Below are 17,489 nucleotides of genomic sequence, written 5' to 3'. Positions count from 1 at the left end.
ACAGATTCAATAAAATCAAAGGCCGGACTTTCTTTGCTTATTGATGCGAAGTTACAGAAATGCATTACATAAACAAGTCAATACCATTTACACAATAAACAACATCCATATGTCACAAAAGGAAAATAAAGTACTTTATTCCATAATTTGTTGAATAGACAGAATTCTGAGTGAATTTTTTTTATTATAATTAAAGGTGTGGCCTATATTCTCACATTTTCAAGAATATGGCAAAATTATTTAACATTCATGGGACAGAATTAAAACTCTTTCACCTTTTATCATTTGTTACACTGGCTTGCACATTTGCACATGTTTAAAGCAACATGATTTCCCAGAAAGGAAGCCAGCAAAAATGCAATATTCATCAGCCATTTAATTCCACAGCAGACTGCAGATAATGCATTTCCACTGGTATAGTGAACGCTTGGAGAAGCTGTCACGACCTCTCAGTGTTATCTGAGTGCATCTCCAGCATGGTTTAGTTTTCCCACCATTGCTCTGGGCTCAGAGACCAAAGAACTTAAAGTTCTAGTTAGTCTCTAAATCTCTAGTTCAGTCTACTTAATCATCAACAACAACAAAAAAGAATGAGATACAAAATATTTAACGATTTCTTAATAGTATTCAAAGACTAGAGTGAAAAACAACTGTGTAGTGTTTAATCTACCTCACTGGACTTTACATCCTTTCATCGGCAGTGCGAATGTCCACCTTAAAAATGAAGGGACAGAGCAAAATCAAGATGATAAGAAACTATATATTTGATCATGATACAAGTTTAGAAAACTGAAAAAAGATATAACTATGCTTTTTTTCAATAGAGAGTGTAATTCACGGTAGCTTTTAATTAAGAGGCAGCTTACTGCAGAACCAATGGGTGGAGCTTGGCGTCCAGCCACACCCTAACCTTACTCTACCCTAGTTTTCTTATACTTTTTTGAGTGGATAGCTATTTTTTTTTCAGAGAATACAAGAAGTTTTTATCGTACTTTTAAATTTAGGGCTTCAGATCCCAGACAGTAACATAGTGTCGGCCCAGATCCGGCCCACATCCGGGCCGTTTGGAATCCACGTGTACCAGATATGGGCCGGACACTATGTTGCGGTCTGGGATGCATTCTGGGTGGGTAAAATAACAGTATTAAAACAGACAAATACTAACTTAATTAAATTTCCTTCTGTGTCGAGATAAAACGCCTTCTACGACAACCTTCATAATAGTGATGGATTTACAAATTGTTCAGAATATATCATCTTTCCTCATATAGGGATGTGTCACTGGTTGGAAAAGCACGGAACATGATAACATGAGATTTCCGTCTTCACAGGTATCTCAGGATATCCGCCTGCAACGGTCAAAATGGTCCACTCTGTGGAAACATGACCGAGCACAGAAGTGACTGTAACATCATAAAGTTGTTCAAATATGCATGTTAAACCCAGTACTCTTACAGTTGTAACCTGACTATGTTTTAAATTCCAGAATGAAATGAATGCCAGAATATGGGAAAATTCTGAAAATTAAAGATTTGTGGATCTGAACTTAATATGACATATGACTATGATTTTTGTAATATGACATTTCAAATAATAAATACTACTATGTAAAACAATTGGTAGGGTAATTACTCACACACAATAAATAAAAACTTGATTATTTTCTCATTTCAATAGATCAGGTCTGAAAGATTTGTGTTAAGGGCATACAAGGCCATCACAGGGAAGCAGAACTAGGTCACAGGAAGAGGCTTTGCACTTCCTGAAGACACCTACATTCAACTGTCTGTTGCTCTGTCTTCTCGGCCTCTTCTCTGTAATTGATGCTCTTCAGTCTCTGCTCATGTAGAACATGTGAACATCACAAACATACAGACAAAAATCATAACTTAATTGGACAATGGTTTCACATTAATTAAATGTTATCTATTAGGCTACTTCAAGTGTATATATAAATATATTTATATAGTCATGAAACTCTTGAGGGCGCAGGCAGATTCTTTACATGCAATCTGCAAGCATTCACATTATTGGCCTCTGCTGATTCTGCAGCCAATGAGATTGCTTGCTCAAAATTTAAATAGTCTGGTTCTGTGTATCAATTAGCATTAGCAAGTCCATAGGCTACTCATGATTGGATATATATATATATATATATATATATATATATATATATATATATATATATATATATATAAATTTAGATAGCACAGGACAACAGTCATATATTGTAGTACATGCACTCATATCATACAATAACTTTAATACACCTTTTCTTTTAATACACCAATTTTTTAAACCATTAAAAAATTAAGTTGTTGTTTGTATAATATAAAGGATTTTCAAAAATAAATCAAACTAACAGCAGTACAAAGATTACTTTACAAGGTTTGTCCTTTTCATCCTCTTTGGACAGCTTAATTTGTCATTGACCCGTGTTTGTTTAAAGAACCAGACAGTAATGAACTCTCTTGTCAGAAGCAGCAGCAGTAGTTTGACTTCAGAATCACTATGTTGGGTGTATTTGCATAAAAAAATAGTGCCACTACAGAGTGTACTGGCTTAAACAATCTAGTAAGCCTTAGGTAAGTAAACATCATGGCCACACATAAACAAGCTGCTATGGATCATTTTAATGAGTTATGTTCACTGCCCTGAGCAAAAGGCCACAAAGTGAAGCTGCACACATACTGTTTCCATGAAGCTATTCTCAAGGTTGTTAATTACTCTACTTTCAAAACTGGACATCCACTTTTAATTGTGATAAACTATTTTCAATGACACAACTTAGAGCAGGAGCAAAACTGGTGTAAATTTGTCAGATAACTGGACAGACATCTCAGAGCACAACAGGATATTGACATTTGCATGGTGGGATCTTAAACTTAAATAGGCTGGCCTGATGATGAATTTTTTGGGGGGTATATTACTTTGCAAAAACATTTTGCTGAGCTGCATGTTCTGGATTGTTCTCATTGGTCTTTAAGATAGCTATATGAATACTCACCATCTTTACGCAGGACACACTTCCACAAACAGAAACAAAGGCAGAGGACCAGAAGAAACGCTACTGTAGTCACAGAGATCAGGATAGTAAGTGCCGTGCCAACTGGTGAGAGAAGCAGAGAAAGCCAAAGACTATTTTAGAGCATTTGTTCTCAATTACTATTTCACCTGAGGAATTCAGAATATTTTATATTAGAATATTTCCACTGGGCCACAGAACTGGCCTTCTGTGCCACTAAGCAGATGGCCTGTGTTTTTAATCGCTCAACGCTGATATGGTTGCTGTGGAGAGGCTTCTGTGGTGTAAAACAAAAACAAAGGAAACCTCTAAGGGTTATTTGGAAGAGCCTTGATGCCAGTGGCTCAGGGAATTGAGGGCGTAATGTATAATAAAAAATAATAATATGAAAAAAATATAATAAAATATATCACACCAAGTTGTGTGTTCATACCCTCCTGATGCCCTCAACAGATTGTCTAGCCAACCCTGCCACCTCAGTGTTTTTTGGGAAGTAGCAATCTCCAGCAGGTTTTTTTCACCCTATTTCCGCTCAGCAATGCTGTCGGAATGTGGCGCCCGCCCCCCTCTTACAGAGGGTATCGGTACTAGTTCCCCAGGTCATTGTGTTCAGTTGATTCCCTGCCGGTGAGTTGTTTAGGGGGCACTGAATGAACAATTTCCAGCTGCTGAGAACACTGGAGTAGGCATCTCTACTTATCCCGCCACCACTGGTGATTCGGGAGGTGGAGGCGTCCGACGGGCCATTCGCCCCATCTTCGCTCAAGAAGGCGAAAGCAGCTTCAGGGCACCAAACAGACAGATTCTATGTAAAAAATAAAATAAAAATCCTCTGTCAGACTTTGTGGCAGCATGGCAACTTCTGCCCAATGTCTTTCAGTGGGTTCTGAACATTATAAGAAAAAGGATTCAGTTTGCTTTGGGTCCACGGAATGTGTACCCTTCACAGAGAGAGAGGCAGGATTCTACGTCAATATTTTATATTACCCAAAAGAGGGCGGGGGTTGCGTCAAGATGCAAATCATCAAACTTTTAGTGCCACAAATTCAATTCTAGGATTGGTTTGTGACAATAGATCTAAAGGATGTATATTTTCATTTTGAGATTTTGCCAGGACACAGGAAGTTTCTCAGGTTTGCTTTCGGGGGTGAAGCTTACCAATATCGAGTACTTCCTTTTGGCCTAGCTCTGTCCCCACGCACGTTCACTAAGTCCACGGATGCTGCTATGGCTCTGCTGCTACTTATAAATATTTGGATGAGTTCATCAAATTAACTTAATGTAGCTGAATTAATATTACCATCAGTTAATCTGTTCATCCAGCGAACACTCAGTATTGATCATCTATCAACTCTTCAGAAAGGATATTTTCCATGGCCACAGAAAAATAACTCTTTCTTAGCATATAGCTGTGATCATAATCGTTAAATTGACATTGATTTATAAGCAGATCTACACATTATACACATAATCACGTATACATGAGCAATGTGAAAGTGACTGAAAAACCAGAATGAAGCTATGAACAGAGTAATTTAAGCTCCAGGAAGAACAATCAGTCCCTTAATACTGAATACTGACTCCTTTGTTATCAATTTAGTATATTGTACGATACTTGCATTTGCATTAGCTGTTGAAGATCGTCCGGATATACAGTCGTGAGGAGAAAGTCTTGATAGTTCGGTACAATGGTGCTGAAGTTGTAATCGATTTCTTCCATGTTGAAGAAGCAATGGAGAACTTGTGGAGTTAGTTGACTCTGTTATGGTCGAGGAAGGTACACATGGCTCGATGTGTGTGAAGCCTGCCAGCACAACTGCGGCAGCGAGGCCGGATGGGGTCTCACATGAACAGCAATCAGGAGCAGAAGTCAACGAGTGCTGAGTGAACTTTGTGTTGGCTTTTAAGTTCCACAGAGGTCACACCTTTGAGTTTTGGCTTGACCAATGAGAAAGTTGCCATTCTTAAGCGGGAAAGTTCCTTTGTTTGAAAAGCTGACTCATTTGCATGATTGGAGTAAGCTGGCAGTTTGTGTCCATTTATACTCTGATAAATATAACAAACACTGCATTCTATGATGTGACTCTACCAAAGTATGAGTCATTAAACAAGGAATATTTTGATAGGAGACACCACCTAGATGGGACTACATTTACTAGTTCTATCATCAGGCATGCACAACACTATACAATATTAAAAGACAATATACAAACAGTAATAATACACAAAGTGTACTTGGGAAATGCATGTTCATTCATTAGACAGATCTGTAAATTAATTATTGGAAAGTATTCCATTTCTATGGGACTGCATGTCTGTTTATTGTAGCCTGTCCTTTTCTGTGCAGGCATTATCTCCCAGCGGAGTGTCTTTGAAGTGTATGAGTTGGGAAAAAGGGTGGTAATTCTCAGTGGGAAAACCAGAGTTCACAGACTCTGCCTGGGTGAGGGGTTGTGAAGATTAAGTGTTACAATGGTGCGTTTGATCTGTCCAGTCGTTACACAGAAGAGCTAATGGCATATCCTCACTCATATGAAGCATTTGGGGCTCATGTTAAACCTCAGGAAGAGTGTGCTTTCTCAAAAACAGAGAACCACTTTTCTAGGGGTAGTGTGGGATTTAACCAAGATGCAGGTACATCTGTCTCCTGCACATGTAGATGTTATCCTAACCACTATGAGAGACATCAAGCTAGGCCAGCAGCTTTCAGTACTGCGAATTCAAAGGCTGCTAGGTCTCATGGCAGCAGCAGCCAACATTATTCCTTTGAGTCTATTGCACTTGAGACCTCAGTTTTGTCTCAAGAGCAGAGGATTTTATCCTCTAAATCAGGAATCGGCAAGTAACTTTGGCCGCGGGCCAATATTTTTTTTAGCCAGTAGATGGCGGGCCAGCTACACGGAGTAGGCCTATGGATACAAATTAAATACTCTTATATAGGCCTATAATTGTGGAATATGATGTGTCCGTCACCGTCCTTGGATCATTCATTCAATCTTTTTTTTTTTTTTTATTAAAACCAAAAATAAAAAGATGAAAAACTACTTGTTTTTCCATTATTTATTTCCTGAACTGAAATGAAAAAAACGAATAAGGACGGGTTTTCTGATTTTCTGATTGTGCTCAGATCAAAAATAGAAAAAATTAATTACTGGATTAGACAAATTTAAATTTTGATTTTTAATTTTTAATTTAACACTTTATGCATATATCAAGGAAATCATTTTAAACAGATCAAGTACTATTGTGGTAACAGATTACAGCCATTTTAATAAAGGTGTGAATAGCAATCATGCCTCATTCCGTACAGTCCGACTTTTGAACTTTATTCCTTTTTTATTATTATTATTTATTCGGGGACACACACATACACACCTAAGGTTTAAGGAGGTCTGCGCGGGACTGTTTTTTTTTCCGTCTCGCTCCCACAAGGTTCTATTCAGCAACCGCTTAAAATATACTCGGTGTTCACCCGCTTTATTTCCCGACCTGACGGGTCCACAAAATTTAGATCTCGTTTCCATAATCTCACATTCAAATGTCTCTAACGGAAAGAAGGAGATTAAGTAGCCTATAATAATTATAAATGCTATACAAAAATTGTGTTCGTGTCAATATAAATAGTAGGCTATTTTAACATTGTACTGTCAGCAGAGAAAAAAAATGCCACAGAAAAAAAAAAATATATATATATAAATAACAAATTAAATAGGACAAAGCCTATCACTCAAATTTCTAAGCAACATAAACGAAAATCATATTGCCCTACTGACGAAATGAAGTAGGCTATTTTCTGCCGAACTATTTCAAACATCCTTGCAAAAAAAGAATGTTGTTGACTGACAATGGTTTCAGTACCAAACAGCTGTCAGTCAGACCGCCCACTCCGTCCAAAGTACACCAGAGTTCTGACCGCTAACGTCTTTTGACGCGCGAATGGACACAAAGTGGTCAAGCGTATAACTAGACGCGGCAGGCGCGAATTTGACGCGCTATTCGCGTCCGGTGTGAACGCACAGTTATACTTTAAAATGTAATCCCGCGCCGCATGATTCCCTATGGGCGTTTCACACAGTATGCGGCGGTGAAATCGCCGCGCGACTACGGCTTTTCTCAAGTAGTGGAAGAGTTTTGTGCCTTCCACTACTTGTTCTCAAGTAGTGGAAGAAAATATTGCTGGCGGGCCAGTTTTGGCCCGCGGGCCGCCAGTTGCCGTTCCCTGCTCTAAATCATCCTTCTAGAGTCGTAAAAAAGTCAAGTGCCGCAGACTTCTTGTTATTTGGCTTGATTCCACAACAGAGGCCTGGCACTAGGGGCGTGTTGTCGCCACAAGTCTCTCACAACGGACGCCTCTTTCACAGGCTGCGGTGCGGTTCTCAATGACCAGCCTGTGGCCTTTGGGAGGGCCCTCATACCTCGTGGCACATAAAGTACCTCGAGATGAGGGCAGTGTTTTTAGCTCTAGAACACTTCATCCCACAGTTGAGGGGCTACCATGTGTTGGTCCGCATGGACAACAACTCGGTAGTGACTGCATTTGCACTCTCTTTTCAAGCAGGTGCAGCAGATCCTGCTCTGGGCAGAAAACAAGTTCCTGTCTGAGAGCAGTTTACATTCCGGGGCATATAAATGTGGGAGAAGACATCCTGTCTAGGCAGGGGCCGAGGCCTGGGGAATGGCAACTCCATCCAAAAGTAGTGCAGTCCATATGGCAGATATACAACAGAGCAGAAGTGGATCTGTTTGCCTCCGAGGAGACAACTCACTGTTCCCTCTGATTCTCCCTCACACCTCCAGCTTTGTTGGGGCTGGGCAGCATGGTACAGGCGTGGCAGAGGTTGCGCCTACACGCTTCCCCCCCGATAGCTCTGCTCCCGTGAGTTCTAGCAGGTTTCGCCAGGACTCAGTTCACCTCCTTCTAGTAGCACTGTTCTGGCCAATCTGAGTTTGGTTTTCGTATATAGTGTCTCTCCTGAACATCCTCCCCTGGGGGATTCCAGTCCAGAGAAATCTTCTATCTAAAGTGCAAGAGACAATGCTGAGGTAACTGAAACAATCATAAACTCTATAACTCCTTCCACTAGGAAGTTAAATGCCCTGAAATGGCAGCTGTTTGTATCTTGGTGTGAGCAAGTTTGAGCTTGATGTGGATCCAGTTAACTGCCCTGTCAGTCCAGTACTGGAGTTTCTTTAAGAGCATCTCACAGCAGGGCTGGCTCTGGCTACCTTAAATGTGTACGTGGCTGCCATTTCCCCTAGCCGCAAATCTCTAGAGGGTTCTTCTGTTTGGATGCACCCCTTAGTGCCTCAGTTCTTGTGAGGTGCCATACAATTGCGACCAATCTGCAAAGTGCAAGTTCCCTCCTGGGATCTAATATTGGTCCTGGGAGCCTTAACAGAGGCCCCATTTGAGCCCTTGGAATCAGTCCCAGACAAGATGCTGACTCTCAAAGTAGTCTCCTCTTGCTTAGACTTTGTTTCAGGTGATATTAGAGCTACATTACACCCAAGACCAGACTATATTCCAAAGTTCTGGCTGGTCAGCAAGATGTCTTGAAAGCTTTCTTCCCTCCCCTTATGAGACATGAGAGCAAGAAAGCCTGAATCTGTTACTGTATGTATGGTCCGTGCTTCGAGGATCTATGTCCACTGCTCAGGCCAGTGGAGTAGATCTTCTCAGCTTTTGGTCTGTTTCGGTGGTCGCAATAAAGGGAATGCGGTCACCAAGCAGCGCTGATGATGATGCCACCCTCTCCATAAGGCACATGAAATGGCTTTGCCTCTAGAGGTCAGGGTTCACTCCACTAGGAGAATGGCCTCTTCCAAGGGTCTTACTAACAAATACACTTCATGATGTATGTGCTGTGGCTGGTTGGTCCTCTCCACACACGTATGTAACCCAGTTCACCGAGACGGGAATGGGACACTGTGTCGCGTTATGCCTGTGCGTCTTCTTAAGACAAATTAAATCTGTCAACGTGCATTTCTGTCGACGAGTCTATTTAGTATTCCCATAGTATCATGCTACGATGCAGCGACTCGTTCCCCTCTCAGGGAACTGGGTTGCATACGTAACCTGAGATGTTTTCAGTTCTGAAAGCTACAGTAGGTTTTCATAGTACAATGAACCCATTTACCTCAAACGATCAAGAAAAAAATGATATTTTATTCAATATAAACCATCATAAGCAAAGTGCATAATAAAAAAGTTCTCACTCACTTTTAGTGTTCATGGAAACAGCAATGGCATTCTCCAGTCCTTTATGATGAACAAGACATTTGACAGAGATATCCTTCAGGAGTCCAGCCTGGATGGTCAATGTACTGATGACCAGAGTCGTCCCGTCACTCTGCTGGATAGCGGTGGTCAGAGGTTGACCAATGATCCGGTCATTTCCCTCCACGTTCCATACTATCTCAGCCTGTGGCCTGGCGACGGCAGTGCAGTTAGCCTCAATCACACCGGGAGATACGGTCTTGTAGCTTACTTGAGGTTTTGGTAGTACTGTAAATGTATATAATACAAGATATTGGGTTTTGTGTCTTACTCCCAGAGAGTTTAGTCTGGGGGTGTAAAGCATTTCAAACATTTTATTTAGTCAGGATTCACAGCTACATGTGAATGACCATCAGTGGAGATAGATGACCTGGACCTGCAGAATGAACAGTTACAGCATCCTAAAACAGCATTAACATTAGAAATTACCAAATTGTGCACCCAATATTAGACATTTTGATGATACTCTGTTTGTTGTTAGGATGACAAATGTTTTAAAATCTAAATTTTAGGCTGTTTGCCTCAGCGATTTAACTGTGCTCGTAAATATAAAAATGTTTGAGATGGTCAATCAAATAAAAGAAGGCAGGATTTACTGTTCACAGATACAGAATATGAATTACAGATGCTTCAGTTTTGAATGTTGAAAGAGTGCAAAATTTAAATAGATAAACATGTAATATTTGACAACTGTTTTACAATAGAACTGGTGAATGACCAACAGTGATATCCATTGGTGCAAACTACTCAACCTTTTTTCAAATGTAACTGTTTTAAATTAAAAATACAAGATAAATAATTTAAGTGATTTATGTAATTTATAACTAAATGTGTTTTCAACATATTAGACATATGAATAAGAGAGTATTTGTGCACATTTTGAAATAAATATATTATTTGCGAAGAGTTCAAATTGACTTCTTCTTGTTCTTTTTCTGTTCTTCTTACTTTTTCTTTATTCACTTAAATCAATTTAAATCCTTTAATTATTTAATTGCTTTAAATAAAAAGACCTTTACAAATAGTCCCCTCAGTGTCAAAGACATGACTACTAGCTTGACAGCATCTACCAGCAGGGGCCAACAAAGCCATGCTAAAAAGCTAAACCTTGACCCCTTGATCCCGACACATAGGCTGCGTCCGAAAACTTAGGCAGCTGACTTGTTGCCTCGCTGCCCTATCAGGCAATGACTTTGCAGGCAGCGTTTGCGGTTCGTATCAAAACTTATTTTGGACAGACTTCTGAGGCAGCGTAACAGTTTAATGATCTAAAACAAAATAGAGCGAGCTTTGGTGAAAACTAAATGAATATTTACAATAGTACAATAGTACTACAATAGTAATTTCTCCCTAGAAATGACATCGTAAGTGGAAAACGTTGATAACATTTTTTAATTTACACAGAAAATGACTACCATCCGTAACTTTCAGATGCCATCTCTATTTTTCTAGCTCATCTGTCAAAGAATGGAAAGCACAGGATTTGTGGGATATCAAAAGCAGCGAAGGATACATCTATGCTGCCTTTAAAAATCTATCAGATGAAGGTATCTCAGGACACACACATTGACTCTGAATGATAACAATTTGTGTTGGCTTGAAAACCAAGAGTTGGCTTTGTACAAAAACAGATCTACATGCCTTCTCTGAGTGTTTACTGCCCACATAGTTTCACCAGTATTTCAAAGCAACAAAGATGCCCATTCAAACCACAGCATAGCCCAAAAAGAGATATATGCTTGTCATTCAACAGAGGATAAGCAATTCACATTCTTACAAAACCATGACACCAGAACAATACAAGATTGGTATGAATAAGAGATGAGTGAATGTAATTAAATTAATAGTTGATATACTGTCATCATTTACTCAACCTCATGTAATTCTGAACTCATATGACTTTCTTTCTTTCTTCCTTCTTTCAAATATTGTTTGGAAAAACACAAAATATTTTCTCTTCATACATTGAAAGTCTTGCTGTTTTGGTCCCACTGACTGTCATTGTATGAACAAAAACATTAATCAAAATATCTGTTCCACTGAACTGAAGATATAAAGTCATAGAGTTTTGGAACAACATGAGGTTATAAGTTAAAAATGACATCATTTTAATTTTGGGGTAAACAGTCCCTTTAAGTAATCATTGGTGGTTGCATACTATAGTTTGAACAAATGCAACAGTACAGAGCAAAAGCAAGAAGTGAACATCAATCAGAGAGAGACAGGGAAGGAGAACAAGAGCAGCACATAGAGAAAAGCACTGTGTTAGTGGAACAGTGACACAGTCATTCACTGACACAGTCTGAATAAATCATAGATCTCACAGTCTCACCCTCCTACAATGAGTTTCTTTCATATCTCTCTCTCTCTGTCTGTTGTCATCATTTTCTCCAGTGCTTTCGTGTTTAGCCTTGTCCTGCCCTCGCTACCACTCTGTGCAACAGCCCAACCAGCTTTATACACTGAGCTGGATTTGTGTCTAAAAATCAAATATCACTGTTGAAAAATACACTCTCAACAGAATAATTGTATTATATAATGTTAAAAAATTAATAACACATAAAATGTATATAATAATTATGTTAAGCGTGTGTGTATTTGGTTAAAGCTGTTAGGGATAGTTCACCCAAAAATTAAAAAAATTCTGTCATCATTTACTCATTTACGCTCAAGTTGTTCCAAACCTGTATGAATTTCGTTCTTCTGCTGAACAGAAAAGAAGATACTTTGAAGAATATGGTAACCAAACAGTTGATAGACTCCATTGACTTCCATAGTATAAGGAAAAAATACTATAATAAACTACTATGGAAGTCAATGGGTTCCATCAACTGTTTGGTTGAGAACAGTAAACACTACCTTCTATGATTGCAATGGCCATCTTGACACTGATGAGCACTGTTAGCTCGCTGAGACAGACCAACCTAAAATTAAACTTTCAAAACTTATTGTCATCTTAATGACAAATATTGGCATTATCCAACTAATGAAGATTTCACTGTAACAGTGGATTAAAACCCTGATGGACTTACCAAAAATAGTAAGGCAACTTGTGGCACTCTTTGTGCCATCCGGGTATGTGTGGAACTCACAGGTGTAGCAGGCCTCATCTTCAGCTCGGACCGGCCATAAAGTGAGCTCTGTGTCAGACAGGGAAGGGTTCAAGCTAGCACGGTCCACAAACTCTTCTTCAATTACAGGGTCACTCTGCTTTGCAAAAAATGCAACTTCATGGGATTCTGCTTTATTCACAATCTTCTTCCACAACACCTGCTTGACTTTCTCTGGCAGGGCATACCGACAGGCCAGAGAGGCTTGTTTACCACCCACTGCAGTCTTATTGCCCTCTGTGATCACCGTTGCTGTGAAGCAATCAAAATAAATTATAGCATACTAACAATGGCATGACAATATACATGTAATCTGTTCTAGATATGTATACTAATGTGTCCCTAGACAAACTGCATTAAACAATTGAGGTAGACTTTGGGAGTGAGAGATCTAGTGAGACCCAGATGAGACAAATATTCAGGTCAATAGATATAGCTATAAGGAGCATCCAGAATACAACCCCCACATGATCAATGATGTATTGGAGTGAGGGAAGGACAGCAGTCAACACATCCTTCCTAGAAATGATTGGCAGATGCTGAGCATCCATGAGATGATGAGACCAGCTGGATCTCTGCCTGAACCAGCAGATGTTTCTCATCTACATTCACATTCTCCTCCAGAATCCACAACGTCACATCCAAAAACACAACCGTACTGTTTTATTGTTCCCACAAAGTTATTTTATATGAGCCAAAGAACAGAAACTGATAAGATAAATGAGTTGATTATCAGTGTTTCAAATATATATATCTTTCATTCATTAAGCAGTTGCTCTGCATATCCCCCTGTGGCCATAGCTCCTTTGTCTTAAACTGATGTTCTATCACACTATAATCCATTGCGCTCTGAAAGGTCACAAAACTCTTGGCTTTTGATGGTACAGGGGATATCAAAGTCTACTAAAGCAGCTAAAGCTTTTTTTCCTATTTGTCTCCGAAACTCTAGAATAGCCTTCCTGATCATGTTCAGAGATCAGACACACTCTCTCTGTTTAAATCTAGACTAAAGACACATCTCTTTAGCCAAGCATTCACATAATGCTTCTCATAAACTTGTCCTACAATTATACCTGATGAAATAGTGTGAAAAGCAGCTATGTTAATTGTTTTCGTTTTACTTCCTGTTTCTGCAAACTTTGTGCCAGCTTCAGTTTAGATCCATGAAGCCAATTGCGAAGACTTAAGATGATGCCAACTTTGGATCAACATATAAAACTATCAAATATTATCCTTATATTGTAATATTATCCTGTATATCCTGTATTGTATTTATTACGAGCAGAAGTTGCAATTGCTGCCTATAAAAAGTACAATCAACTTGGATGTTTAAATCATTTCAACTTTAATTGCATTAAACTGACTTTTAAAAAATGGCTAAATCTTGTATAAAAAAAGTTGAAAATTGCTTACTTATTTTAATGAGTTAAAGCAATGTAAAAACATGTTGTCATAACTTATTGATCATATACTTTTTTCAGTGTAACATGTTTGCTGTGTCTGCTTAACTCAATACATGATTTTTTATCAGCTTTATCACATTTTTAACTAATCAGCTGTGTGAATGATTCAGTGATTTACTCATTCAAACTTGTCGCCACCTACTGGTGTAACAATGTAATCTGCAAAATGAGTCAATGAAAAATCTGACCGTCAATTAAAGTCTCAGTGTTGTTGCACTGTAAGGATGTTCACGTCAAATAGAAGTTGCATAGATGCATTTTCCAAAAATATCTCAACCAAGACTCACCTGTAACAGTAAGGCAGGTCTGTCCTTCCCTTGAGCCTTTTGGATAAACATCAAAGATGCAAGTGTAACAGCCCTCATCCCTATAGCTGACACGTTTGATGGTGATGGCACTGGCATCCCGTGGAGAGGCCGCTAGCTCCACATGTCTCTGACCGCTCACGCTGTCTTGTTGACCAGGCTGGTAATTGATTAACGTCTGGTTCTGCACATCCAGCCAGCGGATCTGATGAACTGATTCTCCTTTAGCCTTGACAAGCGTACAGCTCAGAGTAAAGGGCTGTTCAACCAGGGCCTCCAGACGTGCTGGAGCTGAGACCCTGCCTGAGACACACCGATACTGAGACTAATCCAAATAAACCACTTACACACAGAACAATGAGACTACTGCAAATCACACACCTTGTAGTCTGGACACCATTACCAAAGACATACAGATCTGTAGACATCTTGCCAAGGAGACCACAAACATTTTAGCCTAGTGGAAAGGAAGTATTTCAGTAACTATAGCACCAAATTATAAGCTATAACTGAAAAAGATTTTTTTGTCTTTTGTACCTTTTGTATTGAGAGAGCATTTAACAGTCCAGGTTGGTCTTGTGGGATGAAAGTGAAGGTGGTGATTTCTGTCGATTAGAGTCGTTTCCAACATCTTACTGAAGGGCTGCCATCTGTGTTCACATTACAGACAAAAAGAACATTTGTGAAAGTATACATTTGTAAAAAGGAAGGATCAACAATGTAATTACATGTAAAAAAAAATTTATAAATAAGATTTAAAGATTTAAAATAGATTTATATATTTGATATGTGCATTAAAATGTTACAGTACATGTAGTTAAAGGCACTTAATATAAAAGAGGGACCAATTTCCTTTGCTTACATATTTCTTTACCAAACTAAAATTGTTATTATTATTTTTAACTTGATGATCTGGACTGTATAGAGAAGGAAAAACAACGTACCATAGTGTCAAGTATCAAGCTCAAATATATAAGATGAGTTTATGTGTTATTTCATAGTTTCCCCGACTTTATAATTTCTAAAAAACATAAATAAGAATGTATATTTGTGTCCAAACCAAAGACTTTAGTCTTGATGTCAATGAATATTTCAGAAAAAAAACATTAAAGTGTGTTTGAGCAGTGTCATCTATAACTACACTATAACAACAACATTCATGATATTAATTCTTCATCTTTAAGAGGTCAAAATTATTCCACAAGGGTTATATAAATATAAATGAATTAGTTTAGTAGACAGAATTTGCTGAGACCAGTTAAACAGATGATTGATTTTTATTTTTATTTTTATTTATTTTTCTGTATATCTGAATCAAAATAATGTTTAAACATTGAAATAAAATGTAAGGATAGTAAATATTAGACCTTGATTTTTAATAAACTGATCATTTAATAATGCTCAAATCAAATCAAATCATCTGACAGAGCCTTTTAGATAATAAAATTAGGCTAAAGTTTGATATGAAAGTGACCTAAGATGGTCAGACTGTAACATACCTCTATGTGGTGTAGATTCCTTCTGCTCTCAGCTGTACATGCACAACACACTCTTCAACACACTGAATCAACTGGACTGCAACCGGTCTTTTCTCCACCCATACTAACAAACTGTATACCAACGTCAAGCACGTGATGGCTCTGTCTCAATACTCATTGAGCTGCCTACTTAGAAAGCATTGTCAGGCATAATAGGCATCTCAGCTCGCACACACATACTCAAATGGCACCAGTGCCCAAATACGAAGCTAAAAATTCAAATTGAACAGCCACATAATGTATAAAACTATATTTTAGCTTATGCTGTATTTTAGCCCAGCCTATAAAGCTAGAATGCATGTCTTTACAAACCATTTTCAGACAAGTCTTAAAATAATCATTGTTGATGTACAGAGTATGTACTGGCTATTACATTTCATTTCTGGTTCCACTTTATATTAGATGGCTTTCTACATTTAAATTAATAATTTGATAATGCATGTATTGTGTATAGGCTACATGTTTTTACATTGTACGTATACTGTATACCTGCATGTAATTACATCTGTAGTTAATTTATGTGGTGACACTTTATTTTGAAAGTCCACTTAACGCCTGGTTCACACCGGACGCGGAAGCGGCGCGGAACGGAAAATCACGCGCGGTCCGGCGCCTGCCTGTTCACACCAGACGCGTATTCTTCGCGGAGGTCGACAAGCGCTTCTGCTCAGTTGTTGTTTATTCAGAGCTATTTTTTACATCATGGGTAAGTATAACCTCATAAAATGAATACACCATGTTTCTGTAACCAAGAAGTTTGTACACTTCTTTTATTAATCCGTTGTCGAGACACACACGCAGCCAGAGAGAGAATATGGTAGACAGTAGTAGTGTAGATATACCGTTGAAATATACATCCTCTCTTCAAATTTATTAAATCTATTTTCCTCTTCCTGTTTCCCAGTGCGAGTAGACAGGAGGAGAGCCCTTGCCCTATATCTATTGCTTCGCAGTTGTCACTCGCGGTATTTTAATTTGAAAATTGCTTATATTTTGACAATTGACCGGATTGTCTCGTGTTTCTTGGTGTGACTTCCTGCCGGAATTGACGCGGATCACTCGCGGCTCGCGCAAAAAATAGACCAGACGCCGAAACTGGCGCTTCACGGCGCGGGCCGGCCGCGGCGCTCCACGTCTGGTGTGAACGACACCATAGGTTAACATGGGCGCCGAAAGGAAGAGGCCTCCGTTCCGCGCCGCTTCCGCGTCGCTTCTGCGTCCGGTGTGAACCAGGCCTTAGACATTCTAACTATAAGTAACTTTGCAACTACATGTCAACTAAATTTCATTAAAGTATTAGTAGACGGTCTGCTTAATATCTGCCAGCACTTTATTTTGATGCTCCCCCAACAGACATTCCACTGACTGTAAGTAACTTTGCAACTGCATGTCAACTTATTCTACTAACCCAAACCATGACACCTAACCCTAACTTAACCGTCTACACCAGTCTACTAATTTACTAATGAGAGACATGTAGTTGCAAAGTTACTATTAGTTAGCCGGATGTCTATAGTGGACCCTGTTGACCCTTCCCTTCGCTTTTAACCCACCCTTAAACCCATATCCCCAAAGCTGTCCCTATCCCTACCCGTACCCCACCTCAATAGCAGCACAAGTGTTTTGAAATACAACATGAATACAAAAAGTACAGTATTTTTTAGTGTAAGTACATAGTAGGTAAAAACACCTAATATAAAGTGTGACCCATTTTTTCATTTAATGCATTGTAATATGGGTGTCAGGTCTTGGGGAAGGAGAGAGCGAGGAC

The 17,489-nt window shown here is 39.0% G+C and overlaps 1 protein-coding gene across 1 annotated transcript; it reads right to left on the bottom strand.

The window, feature by feature from the left end:
- Positions 1-112: 112 nt before the first annotated feature.
- Positions 113-15,812, bottom strand: LOC309503140 (OX-2 membrane glycoprotein). The gene is made up of 9 exons (XM_082175854.1): positions 15,680-15,812; positions 14,718-14,830; positions 14,562-14,637; positions 14,163-14,483; positions 12,335-12,664; positions 9,246-9,530; positions 3,008-3,109; positions 1,777-1,837; positions 113-1,373 (listed from the first exon to the last, which is right to left on the bottom strand). Exons 3-8 carry the CDS (start codon positions 14,629-14,631, stop codon positions 1,779-1,781), a joined length of 1,167 nt encoding a protein of 388 aa, XP_082031980.1. The 5' UTR covers positions 14,632-14,637; positions 14,718-14,830; positions 15,680-15,812; the 3' UTR covers positions 113-1,373; positions 1,777-1,778.
- Between the last annotated feature and the right edge of the window lie 1,677 nt (positions 15,813-17,489).

This window comes from Leuciscus leuciscus, assembly GCF_965113295.1.
Source record: "Leuciscus leuciscus genome assembly, chromosome: 7".
NCBI classification, from domain to species: Eukaryota; Metazoa; Chordata; class Actinopteri; order Cypriniformes; family Leuciscidae; genus Leuciscus; species Leuciscus leuciscus.
The sequence above is the reverse complement of the archived record's forward strand: the minus strand, read 5'-3'. Positions and strand labels throughout refer to the sequence as shown.

Coding starts and splice junctions, on each gene's coding strand:
- LOC309503140 (XM_082175854.1), bottom strand. CDS start 14,631: ATGTTTGTGGTCTCCTTGGCAAGATGTCTACAGATCTGTATGTCTTTG. Junction 14,484..14,561: donor AATGGTGTCCAGACTACAAG/GTGTGTGATTTG, acceptor GGTGTGTCTCAG/GCAGGGTCTCAGCTCCAGCA. Junction 3,110..9,245: donor TGTTTCCATGAACACTAAAA/GTGAGTGAGAAC, acceptor TTCTCTCACCAG/TTGGCACGGCACTTACTATC.